General features: G+C 43.6%; 1 protein-coding gene across 1 annotated transcript in view; it reads right to left on the bottom strand.

The window, feature by feature from the left end:
• Window positions 1-20748, bottom strand: part of LOC144128642 (cell adhesion molecule Dscam1-like) — an 87669-nt gene extending 66921 nt beyond the window's left edge. The window contains exons 1-2 of the mRNA XM_077662191.1: window positions 20076-20748; window positions 15218-15405 (exon numbers count right to left, since the gene is read on the bottom strand). Coding sequence (XP_077518317.1) covers window positions 15218-15405; window positions 20076-20083 — 196 coding nt within the window. The 5' untranslated portion in view covers window positions 20084-20748. The remainder of the gene's footprint in view (window positions 1-15217; window positions 15406-20075) is intronic.
• Between the last annotated feature and the right edge of the window lie 1035 nt (window positions 20749-21783).

Below are 21783 nucleotides of genomic sequence, written 5' to 3'. Positions count from 1 at the left end.
GAAGAATAGCAGTATACTATCGAGCTTTCATTTGAACCTCCGAACATTTAGTTGGCATTCTTTATTCACCTGATAGATTTGAAACATGTGTTTATGTGCACTGAAATCAAGAGGAACAAAAGGTCTCAGGATGTGCATGTAATGCGAAAGCAAAATAGCCGCTGGTCCTTAAGGGTGGCGGAGTGAATTCCAAGAGAAGCCAAGCGTAACAGGGGGCGGCAGGAAGTTAGGTGGGCGGATGAGATTAAGAAGTTTGTGAGGATACGGTGGCCGCACCTGTCAAAGGACAAGGTTAAGAGACTCGTGGGAGAGGCCTTTACCCTCCAGTTGGCGTAGTCAGGCCGATGATGATGATGATGATGATGATAGTGGTGGCGGTGGTGGTGGTCAGTACTGAGTGTGGAAGTTACTCCGACCAGCAATCTCACCATGCAAGTTATTCAAACGTCTCCATTGAATATAAATCCGGCACTCCTGGGGGCAGCGAAGCCACATGCTAGCAGTTGGGCGCGAGTTTCGTGGATAGAGAGAGCGACAATCATGAGTGGTGGGCCCTCTTTTTTCGTTCTCAACTCTTCCGTGCTTTACGCACCCGCCATAAATTATGGCTCTCGCTTGTCGACACTTTTCAGCCAGCATCGCCTAGCCCAAGTTGTGCAAGAGGGAGGCTTCGCCGAGCTCGTCCTGGAGCATTCGCTAGTGAGTTGCGCGTTGTGCAGAAAACAAGTCACAAAAAACTACTTTCAGAAAGAAAGAGAGAAAAAGAAACCCCCAGCCTCACTCTTCTGATGCTTCTCCCGACGTCGCGCTAGTGAATAACGGCTGCGTCGCCGAGACGCAGCGAAGGCGCAGCCGAAGCGCGCCGCTGTGTTTTGTGCTGAGAGCAGCGTTGCTTCTAACACACGCTTTTCGGCTCCCAACTAAACGGGTTTTGCGAGGCCTCATCTGGCCAGAAGAATCTGAACTTAAAAACAGCAGAAAGCGCTGAGAGAATAAGACTGTAATGAACTGCGGTGGCAGATTTCAGGCATGAATCTTTCGCCCAATGTGTCCATTCCGCCTCGCGTGCTTTCAAAAATAACGCACCTGACCTCCGTAAAGCAGCAGTGCTTTGGTTTATCTGTGCACACTGCGCTGTTTTCTGAAAGTTCAACCGAAAACAAAAAAAAAACCGTCTCGAGACAAACAACTCTTTTAAGAATTTCAGCATATAGACAACCAAGTGGATTTTTGAGTGGCGCACAAAACATGGAATCGCATATATCAGTTGTTTTCAAGCTACAACTAACGTGAGAACGTAAGGTTGACGAGAGTGTAAGAAAAGGAAGCCTCGCTTGTCGCCAACATGACAACAACGGCTCACTGAGCGAAGCTAAACGTTTTTACGATGGTGTCTAAAACCATCTACAGATTCATCTTCTTCTGTAAGGCAGATATACCTGTGCAGGTGGGCGCAGGTCAAGTAAACATCAAGCAAATATCGAGCACCGGACGCGATATTCGGAGGTCGTGGGTTCGGATCCCACCGGCGGCATGGTTCTTTTTTCTGCTGCTTTATAAATAATTTTCTTTAAACCAATTGATTGGAACTACAAATTTAAAAAAATAGAAACATTCCCCTATGCACCTTGGTTTCAGTGACTGTTGGCTTCCTTAATATATATATATATATATATATATATATATATATATATATATATATATATATATATATATATATATATATATATATATATATATATATATATATATATATATATATATATGAGAAGCCAACAGCCCCACAAACCAAGCAGCATAGGAGACTTTTTATAATTTGCGTTTTAAAATGTTGCGTTCAAAACGGAAATTGAGAAAAAAACACCATGCCATGGGTGGGATCCGGACCCACGACCTCCGAATATCGCGTCTGGTGCTGTACAAATTAAGCTACGGCGACGGCTGTCCAATCTGCTGCTCTCGTGAGTATTTATGTTCATTGCGTGTAAGCGAACCTTGAGAGTGTTCACCAACGCCACCCTCGTCCATAGTGGCGGACGCAGCACGTTTAATATTGCCGCGATCCGGGTGACGTTCCACGTCACATTCGCGGTATTACAGGACGTGCTGCGTTAACCGCTACGGACGAGGGCGGCGCTGGTGAACACTCTCAAGGTTCGCTTACACGCAATGAACATAAACACTCACGAGAGCAGCAGATTGGACAGCCGTCGCCGTAGCCTAGTTGGTACAGCACCAGACGCGATATTCGGAGGTCGTTGGTTCGGATCCCACCCACGGCATGGTTGTTTTTCTGCTGCTTTGTAAGTAATTTTTTTAAGCGACAGATTAATCGAAGTATTATTCTCCCACTGATCAGCACCTCAAATTAAAAAAAAATAAAAACATTCCCATATACACCTTGTTTTCGGTGACTGTTGGCTTCCTTCATATGTTTGCCCCTCATTTCGTATATATATATACAGGGATAGCATTATACCCTTATCGCATTCTTCTTAGCGGCCTCATAACTTGTGCAGCGGACGGTTCAATCTGTGGGCGAGGCGATTCCTCCAGCAAGAACGCTTCCTTAGGTTGTTCAAAAACCTCGGTCATCATAGAAATAAACACATAAATGCTTGCAACATTTCTAGTTTCGCACCCCTCAAATGCCGGCCATACCACTGTAAGTATCGAAGCAATGTCAGAGCCCTGTGTCTCAAGGAAACAAGGTCACACTACGGTCAGAAAAGAAGGAAGCAAGTGGCGTAGCTTTAGTCTGGCGTGCCCCATTGACAAGCATTGTGCGTGCTCTGCAGAGATTACGGCAACCCAAAATGTAGGACAGCGCATTTATTCTCCATTAGGTGAGATTTCCCAGAGGTGCACGCAGCAACTGGTCCATTAGGCCCCCTGCGGTCACGGTGCAAAAGCAGGTGGAAGCAGGGCGATTGTTCCTCTGTGACGTCTCTGCTGACGTGGGCGACGGTCGTTGCCGAAAGCAGCCTTGAGCCTCGCGCACCCCTTTCTCCCTACCTTTTCCTTACCTTCCTTTATGCATTCGGCGTTTAGATCTTGACAAAGTTTTTTTTGAGAGCAAATAAACGTTGAGCGTAAACTTCGCGGTAACTTTCGTTCGTGTGTCTATAGCTGCGCGAATCGACTGAACCAGAAACAGTAACTCGAGAGCTTCATTTGAAACAATGTGTGCATAGGAACTCATCACTAAGAAGAATTCGAAAAATCTTTCTGTCAACACAGGCGGCAGCCCAGAACCACATAATTCGCCGTCAAGATAGCGGAGTGCTTCAATACTCGTATATTATAAACCTTCCTCGCCAACCATGAAGTACACTGCCCACAACGAAGTGCTTTCCTCGACCTCATGAAATGACTAGCGGTAAAACTTTGCGTGTGGGCAGCGGGCTACGACAGAGTGGGTCACCGCTTCCCTCGCGGAGGTAAAGAGCTGCAGAGCAACGGAAGAAAAAATGTTACAGATGTCTGCCACTGCAACCTAGTCACAGCACCGCACTTTTTCAGAAGGTATTTCAGCCTTTTCTTTCCCGCTTCTCTCCGCAGAAAGCTCGTCATTCATCCCCGCCTTTCAGCCTTCCTACCTAAGCTATCTGAAAACAAATACAAGCACATGAACCCTCCTTCTTCATGAAGGTCGATGCCCTATATCGATTTAAAGCAAGGATTTTCCGCAATACGGCTGCAGCTGTCAGGAAGCGCGCTTCTGGATTCGCTTTACTAGGGCCATTTTTCATTCAATATAGTATAACTCTTAGGGGTAACCAGCGACAAAAAACCGTGTTCTGACTGTTTAAAGAGGGTAAAAGTAAACAAATGTTTTGCAGTTAGGTATGAAGAGAACGAAAGTGATTAGCGTGTTTGGAGACAAACGACTGATCCACAAAGACGCTCTCGCTACTTTAGTCAGCAGAAGCGTGGAAAGTTTTTCGTCTTCTACCTTGGCGGAGCGTGAGTATAGATTATCGTGTCCTTTTGACTTGAGCAAGCGAGATTTTAAATTTGTATTTCCATCGCATCCGACACACACGCCAGATATCAACTTGGCAGCAAAAAGAAATGATTTATTCAGAATAAGTACCGAAAAAATTGAACCAAACTAAAGGAACAAAACGAAAGATTGTGAAGAAAAACTGACTTTGGGGCTATACTCCTAATGCAACTCTCCCGATTAATGACTAGCACCACTTTCTCATGTGGAGACCATTCCGCAAATTATGACCGCTATCTTTGTCCTTACTGATGATCTCAAAGCTGTCAAGCAGCTGCATTGTACGTCCGCCTTGCGACGAACCAACCAAGGCCCCGTTGAGAAATCTTCTGAAAGGCATCGTTTACTGGTTTCTAACCACGAAGCAGAGGAGCAACTCAAAGTCATCGGCTTCGCCCTGACCGCCGCCGAGTCCCAAAGGATTCCGGGCGATGGTTACGGTAATGAATAGCGGTTTAGGCTAAATACTTCGCTCCCATAATTTTGGATGAGTGCGAATAAGAGTTATTTCTCTCTCTCTCAACATCGGTCACCTCGGCTACCACCAATCCCATCTGCGCATTCTATGCGAAAACCTCCATAGCCTCCAGTATGCAACAAGAAGTTCGTCCTATCGAAAGAACTATGCTAAAGCTTCTTTACTGCATTTGGCTGACCATGAGTGTAAATAAAGATATACTAATGAGAAGCAAATAGACAGTTTTAACAACCTTCTTTATTTGCCACCTTGCTGACTACGCCCACATGTTAGGGCAGGACAGAAAGATACAGTGCACTCAAGCCATGCTCGGAGGCAGGAAGAGCAGAGGCGCTGCAAAGAATGTTCGTCAGGAACTGTCAAGCTTTCCAATAAGTAAAAACAGTCTTCACCCGAAAATAAAGAATATTCCCTACACATTCAACGGCTGCTACACCGGTAGCTTGTAGCTGTCGTGAAAGCAGACGCTGAAGATGGACACCCAGGTTCGAACCCGACCGCGGCGGCTGCGTTTTTATGGAGGCAAAACGCTAAGGCGCCCGTGTGCTGTGCGATGTCAGTGCACGTTAAAGATCCCCAGGTGGTCGAAATTATTCCAGAGCCCTCCACTACGGCACCTCTTTCTTCCTTTCTTCTTTCACTCCCTCCTTTATCCCTTCCCTTACAGCGCGGTTCAGGTGTCCAATGATATGTGAGACAGATACTGCGCCATTTCCTTTCCCCAAAAACCTATTATTATTATTATTATTATTATTATTATTATTATTATTATTATTATTATTATTATTATTATTATTATTATTATTATTATTATTATTATTATTATTATTATTATTATTATTATTATTAAGATGGACACAAGGTCGTCCTATTGAAAGAATGCATAAGCATGGCCACAGCGCCACACCTAAACCACGGCAGCCAATTATTGCAGCGCATAGTTGATTTCGCTGCCAGAAGTTGCATGGCGCTGAAAGCGCGAGCGCTTTGGAATTCCTCCTTCGTAGACCTAGCTGCCGATGAGATCAGCATATAAGTCCAGTAAAAATAACAAGTGTGCCTACATATAAAGCGAAAACTAAGCAACCCGTGGGAGCGAGTGAAAATCGATGGAGCTGGACTCATCGATTGAAGCATAGATGATTCTGATGTTTACACCCACGTTGCCTTCCACCTTATCAGTCAGTCCGGTGACACACGCGGCGATTGTTGTAGTTACGAGTGACTCGTGGACCCCTTACTCAAAAGGCAGTCGCCGAGAGCGACAGAAAAATCGTTCGAAACCTTTCTCTTGTCCAAGCCAGCGATACCGACGTGTTTGTGAATTGAAGCCCGACTCCAACGCAGGCACAACTGACGACGTCTGGTTCGATAGCAGAAAACAATGCTTCACACAAAAATAACACAGAGGATAAAAAGTGCGTCTAGGGAGCAATCAACGTCGTCGAAGACGAGAGTCCTGAAGCCTTGATGTGGGGGAACGTAGGAGATGGCGTAAGGGCGTGCCCGAATGGTGAATTGCTTTCTGGCGCAAGAAACTACCGCTGCGAGCAAGCGGCGCGCTGATGTTTGCGAGCAGTCTGAAATATCGACGTCTCCCTTTTGTTTCCGATACAAAGAGTGGCGCGTCTGCCGACGTCGGTGCCACTCTAGCGCTGGCTCTCAAAGAATCGACGTGAAAGTGTATGGTAGTTCTTCCTTACTCCCTTCTTTCGATTTTTCTCCAAAAGCTCAATGAGGCAGCCTCCCCCTTTCCACCACCGCCTTTCAGACAATTTCTTGAGCAGCTATTCTCGCATTTTTGTTGTTCGACATTTTCAAATCACCTAAGGGACAAAATTTTTCCCCGTTTTGAGCGCCAAGTAGGTGCAAAAATTCTCACTTTTTTAACTTTAACGTCCAGGGAAACATGCCTTGCTGCTCTGCACAAAACTCAAGCATTGCTTACATGTGGCTTATTCTTTTAGCCAACCGCACACTACAGCATGTTATACGAGTAAAAATATGCCAGTTATTGAATGACTGGCAACAGTTATTGCCCTGCATTTGATTTTCTCAGCAGTAACAATTGTCTCTTCAAATTTACTTCACCAGCGTGTTATTCACAGATTATCTTTAAGATGCTTTAACCCGCCGGTTGATGCAGAGGTAGAAAATTATGCCTGTCTCATTCGCACACGTGGATAGCAACACAGTGGCAACTGCTCCCTGTGGGACGCACCACAGGCTATCTTCCCCATTCTTTGTCTCAGCCCTGCGCAACCACATGAAAGGAGAGTAGTTCTTATAGCTCCAGATGAATTGACCCCTCAAACCCTATTTGAAGGAACTCTCATACTCTTTTGACAAGCACAACGAATGTAGTGCTGAACTTTTTTATGACGCACTGCCCTAGACCCTAGAAGTCCATTCTTTATCATATTTTTTCATCTGAGAATGCCCAATGAGGCTGCGTGTGCTTTTATAGCTGCTGTGCATTGCTTTTGTTTACTGTGTGCCTGTGCTTGCGTGCGCCCAGCGTTGCGTGCACATCTCGCGAAATTATGCCATCATTTCGGCTGGTATTCATTCTCACCCTGTTTCTTTTTTTTTCTCTCCGGATAGGTGCCTTCATCCGAGCACCGTCCAATGATTGCAGCTTCTACCACCCACTGGTGAAAATTCAACTGCCGCCTACCAGCCTCCATCCATCCACATTCACTCTCCCAGAACGCGCAATCGCCTGAGATCCACTCAGCAGCAGAAGGAAAAAGCGACATCGAATATAAATTCAGAAACACAGTGGTGCGGCGATAAATGTTACAGTAAACTGTACAGTATTGCTAGCGCATAATTGCCGCATCACATCGTTCGCTCGCCTGTGCAACCTTTTGTTTTTCTCTTGTCCCTAGTCAAAAGTGGCAGGAGCATACTAGAGGCGTGTTACCGCACCTGAACTCTCCATTCTTCCTCAGACTAAAGGTTTCCCTCTCTACAGCTGTTAATCGTATTGCTTCTCTTCTGAGTTCTGTTCCCTTGAGAGTGCAGAAAAAAACAGCGCGCACAATTGGCCCCCCAAAAAAGATGTCAGGCTTCACGCGTTTGGAATGTGAAGGAATTTAAAAATGCTTGAAATTTCTCGAAGCATCGGCGTAACAACTTGCATTCAATTTTCTTTCGAAGTCTAGGCCAGGCTCTGGTGATGCGTTGCCGAGAACATGCTGTCATCTAATTGCACATTGAATTCACTGTTGAACAACATATTTACTACTGTGGATTTGTCCACACGTTCCTGTTTTTGATTTCTCCCGGATTCTTTTTCGAGCAAAAAAGTTTCACAGCGCCTTGCAACTGCATAACTCCGACACAGACACCAAGACCAAATTAAGCAAGCTACTTGCTCATATATTTATAATATAGTGGCTTGCGCAAGAAAGCAGCAAACATGGGTAGCGACAGAAGCTCTTTGGGAATCGCATTGCATGCGTCCCACTCCTTGCTTGTACATGGGCAGTTGTTTCTATGACGAATACAACACAAACTAGGAGCCAACACAAAATTCTCATGAAAGGGCAGCATGGCAGGCGACAATTACAAGAACGCTATTTAAGTAGCTGTCTTTGAAGAGGATATGATAAAAAAGAAAAATATTACAAAAAAATTACGATGATATATGTGCACTTCTGTTATTCTTTTATGAACTGCCCGTAGTTCCTAATAACCATAGCTGGCACAGGCGCAGGTCAGGTTAGTCAGGTTGGCTTATGTAATCGATTGCGCTACTATCCCAAGTCACACGCGTCCTTTTGCCAGCGTATCAAGCGGGTTTCATGTAGGAAGTGTTGCAGCACTTTCTCTGGTGTCCTCGTAGGACAAGCACTTGCGTAGAGGTGACACGCAAGTTATTGTTATTCCAGCGCACTTCCTTTCGATTTTTTTTCTTCAAGATTCACTTCCAATTATTTTGCTGTGCTATACGTGCTTATATGATGTGTTGGCTTGAATACTGCAGGGAATTTTGAATGCTATTTTATTGCTCTACTTAGTTATTTCTGCTAGAAGCGAGAAGGAAAATGAAAAGGCAGCACAAAGATTGTACAGTGAATAATTTCACTGTTTTCTGTTCAAAAAGTCAGACCACGAAATGGGAGTGCTTTTATCGCTTGGATAGAAATATCTTCTTTCCTCTTTCCAAAGAATTCGAAAAGCAGGAAATTCATGATTAAGTAACTTGCGCTTTAACGCTATCGCCATACACGAATTAAATGAAACCCACCAGGCACGAAAGCAGTAAGTTTTGAAACGAAATGAAAGTAAAGGTACACAAAGCATTGGCTCCACATTCCTTAAAGCACTTATTAGCTCTGACACAAGAAATGCGACAATGAAAATAGACCAGCTATTGGAAAGTCATCGAGAAGGTACTTGTTTGTATTGTTCTGTAAAATTTTGATTTGGACAACATTTAATGACAAAAGACACCTCCACGGCAAAAGGCCTAGCCGGGACTGTGATGTGGTTCAAACTGTGCGCACTGCAGAATGCCCTTTAATGCTAAAATGCGGAAGACTACTGTGTTTGAAAAAGACATCGCGCTGCAAGTGCACACACAAAAAGACGAAGAGACGAAGGACAGGCGGATAGAAAAGATATTTGGAAGTCGTCGCCTGTATTTCGTCTCCTGGTCTTTTTGTGCCTGCACTTGTAGCGTCATTTCTTTTTCGGAAATGCAAAACTAACTAGCCCGGCAACATACCTTACTTAAAGACTACTGTATTCAGAAGAGCTACTGAGAGATTTCTGAAAACAAAGGTGACGCCTAAATGCTACTAACTTCGACTAAACAAAATAGCAAAGCGCATCGCGCAGGCAGAGAACGTTAGATTCTTTTCGCGCCTCAAAGTTGTCAACATAGCCTATGGCACACTACCGCAACACACCAACAAAGCTAGAATTTCAGAGTGCAAAAGCAATTTGCACTTCATGCCATAAAAGGTATTTTCGGCGTTTACGTATCATACAGCACTCTGTATAAGCCACGGCAATGATCTAGTATCCTTGCCAAAATCTATCGGAACAGGCCTTTTACAGTGGCCGCTTTAGTCCTGCATGTAAACAAAGCAAGTCCAATGTGGTTCCTCGGCTTGTCAGCAAAGAGCAGTTCGGTGCAAGAACTAGTCAGAGAATGCTGCAAAGCAAGACAAACGAAGACGCCAGAACCAAACAAAAAAAAAATGCGAATGCTTGGAAGAGAAATGAAAATACTATTTCGTAAACCTGGTGACATTTATCTCATACGGGGTTCAGCCGCCGCGAAAGGGAGGGTGTAATGAAATCAGGCGCAGAGCGAACATTCCGCTCAAATCATTTGTGGCAGGTTGTCGGTAGCCTGGGCCCACATTGTTACAGCAGATGGTGGGGGAGAAATGGCACGGTCGTGGACGTCGTTCACAGAACTAGTCGTTAAGCCTAACGGCTGCCACCATTTGGGACTGATTAGGGCGCTCTCGGCCAGCGGCCATTTCATTCGCGAAGGGTTGAGCGCGTCTCGCGGTGCTTCACTGCAACGGAGATGAGAGATGTCAGGCGTGGTTCAGACCTGAGCAAAGAAACTTCCATCTAATTTGTTCGCCACACTGAAATGGCTTCACGTCTCGCTATAGCTAACAATCAAAGTCGTGTTCACAAGCGGTGCTTTCACGGAAGCCGTTATTTTGAGAGAGCTACAAGAGTTTAAAGGATGGAAATTCTGACGCGTCACATCAGAAAGAATTTCTATGCTTTAGTTCCTCCAATACCTCTGATTCTCAGGTCATATTTGTATTTTACAACTTTATTGTTAAAAGAGTATATATCTGATACCAGCACATAATTTCTCGTATCATTTTACTAGAAATAAAGAAGTGCTATCGAAAGTAACTTTTCCTGAATTTCCTTCGCTTTATGATTCAAGTACAGACTAATTTTTTTTTTTAATGCCCAGGCTACATTACTTGATGTTGGTGAAATTGAGCCATCGAAAACAAGTTGTAAAAGCGAATCGCCGATCAGCAATAGCATTGAGAATAACATTAGAATTTGTTTCACTTCTTTGTGTGCGTTTCCTAAAGGACAGGCAGTTTATTTCGTAGGTCTAACCAGTCCTTCCTCGCCCCACATCAAAGTCCTTATTAAAATCACTCTACATAATTTAGCGTGGACGTTACCAGTGTAAGTGTACAGTCCTGAGACCGTATACGCACCTTTTATTACACGCGCCTATACACATTAGACGGGAACGTAAACGCGCTCTGCTAACTTTTCCTTTGTTGTTTTATCAGCGGTTGCCTTTTTATACTCGGAGGAAAAAACAGGCCCTACGAGTAGTTATCTGTTTCATCTTTTCTCTTTCAATGCTTTGTACTGTTTGCAAATATATTCTGCAGAAAGCCGGGCTAATGAGCAATACTCTTAAATGAGATTCCCCCTACCATTGTTTTTCTGGGGGATGGCTATCTTGCACTCTGCTACAGTAGCACTCCCTTTATGAGATACAGCACCATAATAAACTTACAAAAACATAAAGTGGTCACATTTATCGAGAAACAAGTGGCACCTTAAATCAGGCGCGTTCGTTTTTATTTCCCTCGCAGCATTGATCCGTCCTTTTATGAATAACGCATGAGAGCCCCCCCCCCCCCCCCCTCTCTAACCCCCGCCCCCTCATCTCCTCTTGCCCTCTTCCGTGCGACTTCACAAATCACCTCTGCTACGAAGAACGGTTCCATCGTCCCAATCATGACTCTCTTGATTAAACCCGTTCCGGGTACATCAAAATCTTCTGTTTTTCTCCTCCTTTAGCTTGTTTAACTTGTTCCTTTGTGCCTCATCTGCGCTCTTCTGAATACAGTGGTTCTTATCTCGTGCTGCCTTAAGTTCCCGATGAACAGCGCGTGCGTTTGGCACGATACATTGAGGCACCACGTGCTGTCATTATTGGCGCCATTTGTGCCTGTGCTCTAGGAGGCTCTGGCCTTTTGTTCCCTGCGCTCTTTGATCGCCTGGGCTGTCTTTATCCGCAGTGAATACCCTTACAATCAATACTGATAAACGCAACGGATCGCTGAAACTGTCCTATTGTCCCACCTTTGGCATGTATATTTGTTTGTTTTTTCTTTCATTGTTCTTGTTACTTCACGTATACTATTTTTACGAGGAATGTAATACTTTCGAGCCTCCTCCCAACAGTAGTCTCATAATACTACCAAGCAAGAGCCGTTTCCCGTATTCCCAGAACTGTTATTTGCTTGAATGTTATGCGCAGATCCGCAACAAGAGTTTTGCAACAAGAGAGAGATCTGCACGACCTGTAACAAAAGTGAATACGACCGACCATTCATACTGCCCCCTTTTGTTACAGACATGCGCTTTGACCCATGCGCAACACGTCGTACCAAAGACGGTTTCTAGCTTATGACGCTTTCCAAACTTCTAAAAGCAAGCAAAGTCTACTTTCCGGCACGATTATTAGTAAAGTATCAAGAGCGAGCTACAGTCTCGCTACGTTAACGTGATTAAGGCCAACTGTCTTCCTGTTAGATTTGCTATTCGATGAAACAACAGAGTGTCGACTGCGGTAGTAAGCACGAGACGGCCGAGGTTAGTGCACGCTAATGCGGAATGAGAAAAATATACCGGGTGGTTTTTTAACTGTTTACAGATCGTAGTTTTAAACCCTGCAAGCGATACGGTTTATGGTTTATGGGCGTTTAATGTCCGAAAGCGACTCAGGCTATGAGGGAACCCGTAGTGAAGGACTCCGAAAATTTCGACCACCTGGGGTTCTTTAACGTTCACTGATGTCGGTGTGGTTTGTGCAGGTGGACTCTGCAGCAAGGTGGGCGTTATGTACGTGATAGAGCTCAGTGATTAAACAATTAGCTCAAATTACCTAATGAGCTCTATACTTTTAATTTCAATGGACAACATTATATTAAAAAATTGAAGGCTGTCGACATAGAAGCTGAGTCTAGTTTTTAAATTTTGTTTATCTGCAATGCATTTCTAAATATTTAACGTCAAAAATACTCATTTTTAGCTAGTGAGGCTGGCTTCCCGCAATGCACCTTTTTATAAAGGTGTCGCTGTGCATAGTATTGTCGGAGAAATCACGTTAACAGCTTCTATGACATAAAAATGCACGGCTTCCGTATTTTATGTATTACAAGTGCGAGCGACACCATTTTAAAAATCGCCATTGCGGGAAACCAACTTAAAGAGCTGAAAATGCGTATTATTGACATTGAATGTTTCGAAGTGCACTGCCGGAAAAGAAAATTTAAAAACTGCACTCAGCTAATCTGTTGACCGCCTGCAATTTCTTAATATAAAGTTTGCCCATAAAGTAAAAAATAAAATGTTGATTAGTTAATTATAGTTAATTAATCGCTTAGTCACTGAGATCTTTACGTACATAATATCCGACTTGCTGTACAATCCATCTGCACAGACCACACAGATGTGTCTCTCGCAGGGTTTGAAATGACGATCTATAAAAAGTAAAAAAAAAAATCCGGATACTGTGTAAGAAGGCTTGAAAAGTTCGATTGGAAAAACGTATTTTTAGCCTCCTACATATGTTAGGAGAAAGGAAGGGGGAGAAAATTAAAAAGCAAGGAGCGAGGATGCTATGTGACAGCGGCATAGCAAAGTGAGCTGTGACACGGCGTTGAAGGAATACAGACCACCTGCCCCTAAATGGTACCAGCACATATACGCCAAAAATTCTCCATGAACAGCGTATTACCTTAGCTTAGCACAGAAGCTGCAGGACCACAATAGACCACACTTGGAATGAATTATAATTGCCCTTCTGGTCCAGAGAGTAAGTTTGAGAATGGGCAAGTCTACCAGGCTAGTGAGAGACAATCCAAGTACTACTCTATATTTTGCTTATCTATGATCCACACTTAGAATGCAAAGATGTCTCCCGGGCTATACGCTTTGCACGTTAAAGCAAAATACCAAAGGGATCCAGATTGAACAGTGCAGCCGAGGTTAATATTTCAGCTAAAAAAATTGAACAAGTGCGTCATTGTGTTTGGGTATCGTATTTCCTAATGAACTACGGCCTACCCTTGCAAAAATTTCTTTGTACAGTCTATAGACTCTCCGTAGACTAAGTCTACAAAGTCTAAAGGCTTGCAATATATAAATCCTGTATAATGGTCTGTAGGCAATGCATATCATATAGGCAGTCTGTAGACAATCTAAAGATTTAAGGCCATACACTTTTAGTAGACTTCTTTCTGTACACACTCTATAGACTATGAATAGTACATAAAGAAAATATATACAGGAAGGCAATAGAACCTGTAACTCTATAGAGTACTTTTATATGGGTAATTCATTTCCTACCACATTCTGGTACAGTAACATCAAAACGCCAAGCCAAAAAGTACGAAAATAGCGCGGCAGTGATGACCGGATGCAGCACCAAAACGCTCCCACCATGCAGTTCTATTGAAAGAATGATCACGAATCGTCTGGCACCACGCTGCTGCTAACCGAGACGCGTAATTATAAAAGCACGAACAGAATATATAGCGTCGCCCTTTCTTCATTCAGTATTTTAGGAACTGCTTAGCAGGGTGACTTTTTTGGAGTTTTTTCCTCTTTTTGTGCCCCAATGGGGGCACTATTTTTGTCGTCGGCGACGCAGGGTGAGTCACCTTTGTTTCATAAATGTGAGCAGCTCTCAATAAAAATGCTAAAATTCCCATTTTTTCTCTACATCAGTAAAGTTAGCGCCTGGCATAGACCAGGCCAACAAAAAATGTAACACTAGTCTTGGACACAAGATTTACAAAAGAAAGCAATATAGATATACGCAACTTGACCTGCTCAAAGACACTGGTGTAGAAGTTGCGTGTGGAAGATTTTTCTGTCTCTCCGCTTGCGTGAATAACAGCTGGCATGAAAATAGACTGAACATAGGGTCCACTTCATGGGCACGTTTATTGTATCGTTGCGGGGAAACGTTTTTGCGAGTAGTTTAGGCCTTATGAGTCGCGCAGCGGGCCAGCTGCCTGACCAAGCTATTTTGTTCCTGATCACGTAGCCACGCGTTTTTTTTTCTAACTTTTGTATTATATGTTGAATACTTATGGATAGGAGAAAACTGTGCCGTTCATGTGTTCAATCAAGTGGCTCCTTACGTACTGAAAAGGCAAAATAATTGTTTTAGGTTATTTTCCAATATTTCCTCTTGTGGCAATCTTCTGCCGCATGTCTAAAATCCACTGCTTCTACCTTCAGACATCAAACATTTTAATAGTGCATTAACACCAGTCAGCGCACCAACCTAGTGATGATAATGAGTGAGATATTGCACCTGTGACCTCAATCAGTAATCCTTACATTCATTCAGCATGAAATTTACGTTTCAGAGGCAATTCAAAAAAGATATCCATTTGGACGCAACCATATTGCATGCCTTATTGCTCGAAGCCATTATTTGGCATTAATGCTTTGCCAATTGCTTCGGACAGATAAGCTCTATTTTTCATTCTAATGGAAGGGACAACCCATTCGCTCAAAACTGTTGAGAACGGGGTTGAAACGATGAAGCTGATTCAAATAGATTTCATGTTTCGTGTCAACCTGAACCACACCTGATGACACTGATGACACCTTGTAAGCTGCACCAAGCATTCCCTCCTCAAAAGAAACTACAATAATGCATTGCAGAACGAAACTAAACTAACCACACTTACCAAACACCACTGTGATGAAGGACCGCAGTTTGAACATCCCTAGCCTGTTGAGGGGCAGTCGGTGCGGCGAAAGCGTGCGGTCGCAATCAGTTCTTCCTCCACGCGAGGACTCATGAGTCCCCAGCACTCGCAACGGCAGCACCGTCATTGCTCCACGGATTCCATGGGTTGGCACCACCTCATCAGCGCTGCATCGTGTCATAAACAGCAAAAAAACAAAGCTGACATAATGACGTGACGTTTACAGAGCAAGGTGAGCACCATTCAAAGTGATCATAGATATTTTGGTTTGCTAATGAACACTTCGAGCATATTATGCGAGATTAATTACATTTACAGTTAACTGCAAAATTCACTTGATCGGCTTTTTTTTTATTGCGTTCATAATTAGCCCCTCGCGTTAGCGTTTCAACAGTTTTCTTAATGCCATTTTTGCAGCATCTGCCTACGGACAGGTATTAGTGGAACGAGAGAATAATTATCCTTAGCGCTAACCTCAGCGCCGCTAGGCGACGAACTACATATTTCACAAACGCCATATTACTTTCAGGTCTAGTAGGTTACCACCAAACTTGATTGTCATCGAGACTAGAATGTTTCCGGTGCCTCTTAATGATATCTAAGAGCATGAAAAAGGATAAATATTTGGCCAGTCTAAAAAAAAAGCAAACAAAATATTTCAATCAATGGTCACTATGGGAACCTCCACATCGAAAGCGCGGCAGCGAATCAAATCCGTCACAGCGAATGATGATTCTTCAGATATCCCTAGTGAGGCTCACTTAAAGGGGCCCTTTCTTCTGCACGAGGTCCACTTGTTCGATCCATAGAGAAAACAAGTGGAAGAGTCGCGTTCCACGACCGTTCAATGAAAGTTCTCTTTCGGGCCTATTTTTCAAGGCAAGTAAACAAGAGCGAAGAAGGCCGCGAATTTGTTCACCGCGCAGCACTGGCACGAACGGTGCTGTATCGAAGAAGAAAAAAAATCATAAATGCTAACTGGGGTCATCCATCGATAAGGCACGAGTGCCTGGCTACCACTAAAAGCTTTTTCCCATTTCGATTCATTGGCCAGTTGCCTGCGTCAATCCCGGTGGCATCAGCGTCAATTTGATGCATCATTTTTTTTATCCTCGTGGAATGTTTTTTCGGACATCTGTATGTTCTAGATATGCATACACTCAGGTGCAGCAGAACCACGTTTCCTGCTGCAAGGCAGCACAGTGGGTAATCCTCTAGTATTGTGATCTTGTGAACGATTTTTTGAGAAAAACGGACTGAAAGAAAAAAAAGTAAGAGTAATACACAGCTAAGGCACACACATTAAAGCAGGCAACAAAGGATCTATATAGGGAGGTCGACAGTTAGAAAGAAAGGGGAAGGCACGAGAACACAACTCTCAAAAGGAAAATCTCACATTTATTGACTAAGAAAAAGGTTTGTACTTTGGGCATTCTTCATCGCTTCCTTGCTTTCATAGGCAGCCATTTTTTACTATGGATGGATACGCGGACGCAAGTACGCTACTTTCAAAAACTGAATAAGTCAATAATAAGTGGGTTCTAATTGCAAGATTTAAAGTGAGAACTACAGAACAGTGTGACATTGCGTTTGGCTGGTTTAGAATTGAACGAATGAGATAAATAACAGCAAATTATACTAAATCATTCCAGATTAAGCGCTTTCCACTTGCGCCTTCATTCACTTTACAATAGCTTGAGGAGGCAAAGTGTGAATAAAAAGCTCTCCTTTCAATTTCAGATGAATGAAAAGGGCAAAAAGCTTAATAGTATTTCGTACGCAGGTAATAGTTGAAGCGAGGGCGAGAGCTACAGATATCATCTCTCAAGCTGAGGTACAAACCAAAAGGTACTAAATTGCTGTTCTTTAAAACGCCAATTCATCCTAACCTCCGCTATGAATACGCATTTTCGAACCGGCAAAAATAACTTGCAGTAAAAATACAAGACCCGTTTGGAGCAGAGCTGTGTGATTTATGATTGCATTGCTCTTCTAGACTACCTTTACTTGACCTAACCCCGCTATCTGCAAGTTGCCGCGCTGAATTTTTAAACGTCCTGCATTGTATAGCAACATCTTCTATTTGACTTCTAAACAGGAATTTATTCATTATATTTTTTACCCTCAAGGTTTTTGTACTACAGAGGAGTGGGAACAAGTGAAGCTAACAGCGAACACAGGAAGAACGCAAATTTAAGTGGAAGCGACGTAGATAGAAATATTAGATTAATTTTGAAAAAGCACCATAAAAAAGACTTTGCGGCCTGACCTAACACATTGCCACTCACCTGCTGACATGTTCAAGTTCAGTTCTTTCTTTCCCCCGCCCATGCAAGATTAAACTCATCACGCAGCGTTTTCCTTTCACATCGATTTCGTAGTTTCATATCCGTTATCGAAGAAATATTGTGACGGACTATAAGACGACAAAGTGGGCAGTCACGCGGCAGGGAGCGCTCGCGCTAGTCCGACCGCCATTAAATCATTCCATCGCCAGCTCTCGTGTAGTCCTGCTTTCACCTGCTTGCCGTCCCATAACAATATAATCATGTACTTTAGAGTCTGGTCAGTTCCATATGCTTCCTGCGAAAGTTTCTCTGCAATTATATCCGCGTGAACTGTGTAAATTCGTAGAGCTATAGGTTTTTTTTTTTGTCGTTGCCACCTGCATCTTCTTGTCCGGTTCTTCAGTAGCGCACTTAACGCCGCAGCATGTTCAAAAAAATGAGCAAAATTAACTAAATAAGTAAGCGAAATTCGCGCTTTTTACATTGCGTCAAAAGCCGTACAACCGTCGTAGACTGTAGTGATTCAAGAGGAAAACATCGTTCAGCAGTGATTCCTCGTTAACAGTTATATTAGTCTTCGCTTTAGTCCCGTAGTAGAGCGTTCAGCACCCACATGCTTTGGGCATCAGACAAATCGCCTCAGAACGTGAGAGAGCAACAAGAAAGAAGTGACCCAAAGCGAGTCAAGCCTGAACGAATCCAATCAGCCGGCGGAAAAGAAAACGCCGACCGCAACCAGAGCCGCTTCTCCCGTGCTCACCCTATCAGCCCGACAAGCTCGCCTAAATCGCCAAGGAGCTTTCGACCGTTAAGGATAGATGCTTTCAAATTTCCCGCAGCAGTAAGAAGCAACGGGAGATCGACGGCGACAACATTATCCCCACCAGTGGTTACCAGGAGTTCTTTGACTGCTGAGGCAGAATTTGTTCTTATCGGGCAGATTGATTAAGAGCATCGCTTTGCCTCCCAATATAGACCACTAATTAGACTCGCGCCCTTATTGTTTTCAAATTGAAATTCCTTGTTTATTTCCTTACTTTAAACTCTCACAGTCTCACCTTTCAGCGTAAAGAGGAGTGGTCACCACAACAACCGAATGAAAATAAATTGCGCGAAGCTGTGACTCATGGGAAGCGCCGCTTTGACTTCTGATGCCACGACCCCTGAATGAAAGCCTACTCTAATCAGTTCATTACTCCTGGCTTTCTTGGTTGCCTTCCCACGGGGTTCATCGAATTCCCAGAGAGGGGGCTGAAATGACGTCTCAAGTGACCTGATTTATTTTCTCAGCCAACCGCGACGCTTATACGAGTTGACTTGGCCCTTTGCCCATGGTCTTCTCTTATTTTCGTCTTCCTTGTGACTCACACCTCTTGCAGAGAAGCCCTTTTCATTTATTTTTAAAAACTTTACGTTGAAATTTTTCATATTATTTTTTTTTCGTTAGCACCGCTTAGTTTCGGTTTCTGCCATAAATTTCTACGACAAAAGTACCAAAAAAAACTAAATATTTATTGAAGCTCCAACATTCACTTTCTTCTCAATGCTACCAAAAGTCCAGCTGAAATCCTAAATCAAAATTACCCCTAGATTAAGAACGAAATCGTAGAGTGCCATCCGTTGACAGACTTCAAAACAATGCTCGTACATTGCGGTTGGACCACAGAAGGGGGGCGAGGGTGTTTTCCACATGAACATGAAAAACCGGTGTTTCAATCCTTTGATGCCCAAATTATGAAAAAACTTAAACTGAAATCTTTGCATTCACATTAAGCTATCTAATGTACCCACATTCAAAATATTTTTTTAATTTGTTAGCGGCGCTAAAATTTGAGAAATCGGTATGTCGTAAATTTGCACTTGGTTCCTTTCCTGCTGCTAGACCGAGACCAAATGGAAGGTTTCGCGCCAATCGGAAAGGCGCAGGGACAACATAATTTTTTGTCGATCAGTTGAATTCTTTTTTTCTATGTAAAACCTCTCAGAAAATTATAGACGAGAAATTGTTCGACAGAGACTGCACGTCGCACACTCCCGCCCCTTTTTTCCCGCCGCTTGCGCATAGCGGTGCGAAACATATCGTTCATAAAGTGTTCAGTACTGATAACATGTTAACATCAAACATTGCGTGTAAGCTCTATGTTAGGTTACTTTAGAGTTACTCAGTCTACAGTAAACACCAAATTCAAAGCTAGAGTTGACATCGTAGTGACATCACTCCCAGTGATCTAAAATTTTTTCTATAGAAGACGAGAATAATCATAGTGTGTCCATAAGGAATTTCTTTATAGTATATTTTTCACGGGGGAAAAAATAACTGAGAAAATTGCTGGAAACTTAACGTAACAACCCGCTTTTCTAACTCAAGCAATAAAAGAAAGCGCATCACGAGGTTAAAAGGAGGACAATCTGAATGTTGTTTTTATGAGCAAATTACTAACCCGCTACTTCAACAACAAGTTCCGCTCATGGTTTCGAAAAGCAATCCCTTTAAATTCACCCGCGACCACTGCAGCAAATCAACGTACAAAATTCAATGAACGTCTTACCTGCTCATAGCCTACCTTCCGTAGAAGCCGGCATCGAGATATGCATCGCAGGAACGATCACTAACAAACATGACTTCAAACGCACGTATTGTAGTTTACCATAGAGAAAAAAGTTGCTGTGTACCAATGCTGGCTCTAGGAAGACGTGTCCAAAAATCTCGTCCCTCCTCAATAAACATGGACCGAAGAACACAGAATGTCAGCGAAAAAAAGTTTGGGTTTGGATCTTCCGCTTCACGAACCAAAAGCCACCGACACCAAAGAAGTTGTTCCTACATCTCCATGACCTCTTTAACCACATTGGCCTATAAAATTAATAAGCACGCTGAAGGAACAGAAAAAGGGTTCAGTTCACGTCGTCTCCCATCCGCTCAATTCGTCACCAAACATCACGTTATACTCAGTGTCTCCGGCTAGGCTGATAGCGTCAACAGCGCACGTGGTCACAGAGGAGGTTGTCTCAAAACCGGCACAAATTCACACATTCTCCCCGGATTGCGGGAGTATCTCCGGATAGGATTGTCTCGGTTACTCACGCAGCAGTCTAACTGCACGGCAGCCACAACACACTCGAATGCGCCGATGACTCATTTCTCATTCGGTTCAATCATAGCGCGGTCGAAGACGAGCACAAAGCAGTGGTTCCGCACCGTGTACTCTCCGCGCACCGACTGGGACGCAGGCGCGAGCCGCCTTTGATGCCGTCCGCCGGCAGCGCTAGGGAAAGCACTCCCGGAAAGCCCGAGAGCGAAAACCGCCGCCAGGGGAAGAAGGAGCACTGGCAGTCGGGGTGGCTTCCCAGCTCCCTTCGCTCCCTCTTCCCACCTCGAACGCGAAGGCCGATTGAGGCGAAGTAGGTGTTTTTTTTCAGGAGGCTCTTTATTTCGCGTGCGGAAATTTCATTACCTGTACTTTTGTACTTTACACGCATGCTCAGTTACCTCTCGGGATTATTCTTGCATTTCAAGAATGACCATAATTTTGGACATATTGAGTAACTAATGCATACGGGGAGAAAAAAAACGTCTACTGAATGCCATTTACCCAATAATATCTAGTTGTAAAAAGCGACAGTGAAGAAATCAACAGCGCAGTTTCGGTTTATAATTCTAAAACAGAAACAGGTTTACACGCTCAAGCAAAAAAATAAAACTAAATAAATTATTACGGAACAGACCAATATTCGTTTATTGTAGACTATTGCAGAGTCCCTACCGTACTTTTAGCGCTGTATGGCTCTCATTCTTATCATCTATGTATCCTTCATTATTACAGAGGCTTTATTCATGTACACCACCCCGTACTCATTTCATTCTTTAACTTTAACTTCTCTCTATTATCCTTTGTATCCTTTCCTCATCTCATTCCCAACGGGGTCTTTCGTGCACATCCGAATTATTTTCGGTTTTCTTTTTCAGTGAATTACTTTTACCGGCTGTCACTTCCTTGTAGGTTTCGGCATACAATCTTTTTTCGAACAGTTTCCTGACAGCCGTCGAATTTTCATCCTTGAACTCAGCTGAGGAGGGGAAAGATCCGCCCGTTCTCGCTTCAGGCAGACAAGCCTGTTGGAAACCATGGTTTTGAAGCCCCGTGAGTATTTCTTACCCCGCAACGAAAGATAAAAGGATGGAAAGGAAAAGAGGCGAACGAAGAGCTGTATGCAGCACCGCACCCGACGACGCCGTTGAGCCGCACTTCAATTCTC

This window comes from Amblyomma americanum, chromosome 4 (assembly GCF_052857255.1).
Source record: "Amblyomma americanum isolate KBUSLIRL-KWMA chromosome 4, ASM5285725v1, whole genome shotgun sequence".
Lineage (NCBI taxonomy): Eukaryota > Metazoa > Arthropoda > Arachnida > Ixodida > Ixodidae > Amblyomma > Amblyomma americanum.
The sequence above is the reverse complement of the archived record's forward strand: the minus strand, read 5'-3'. Positions and strand labels throughout refer to the sequence as shown.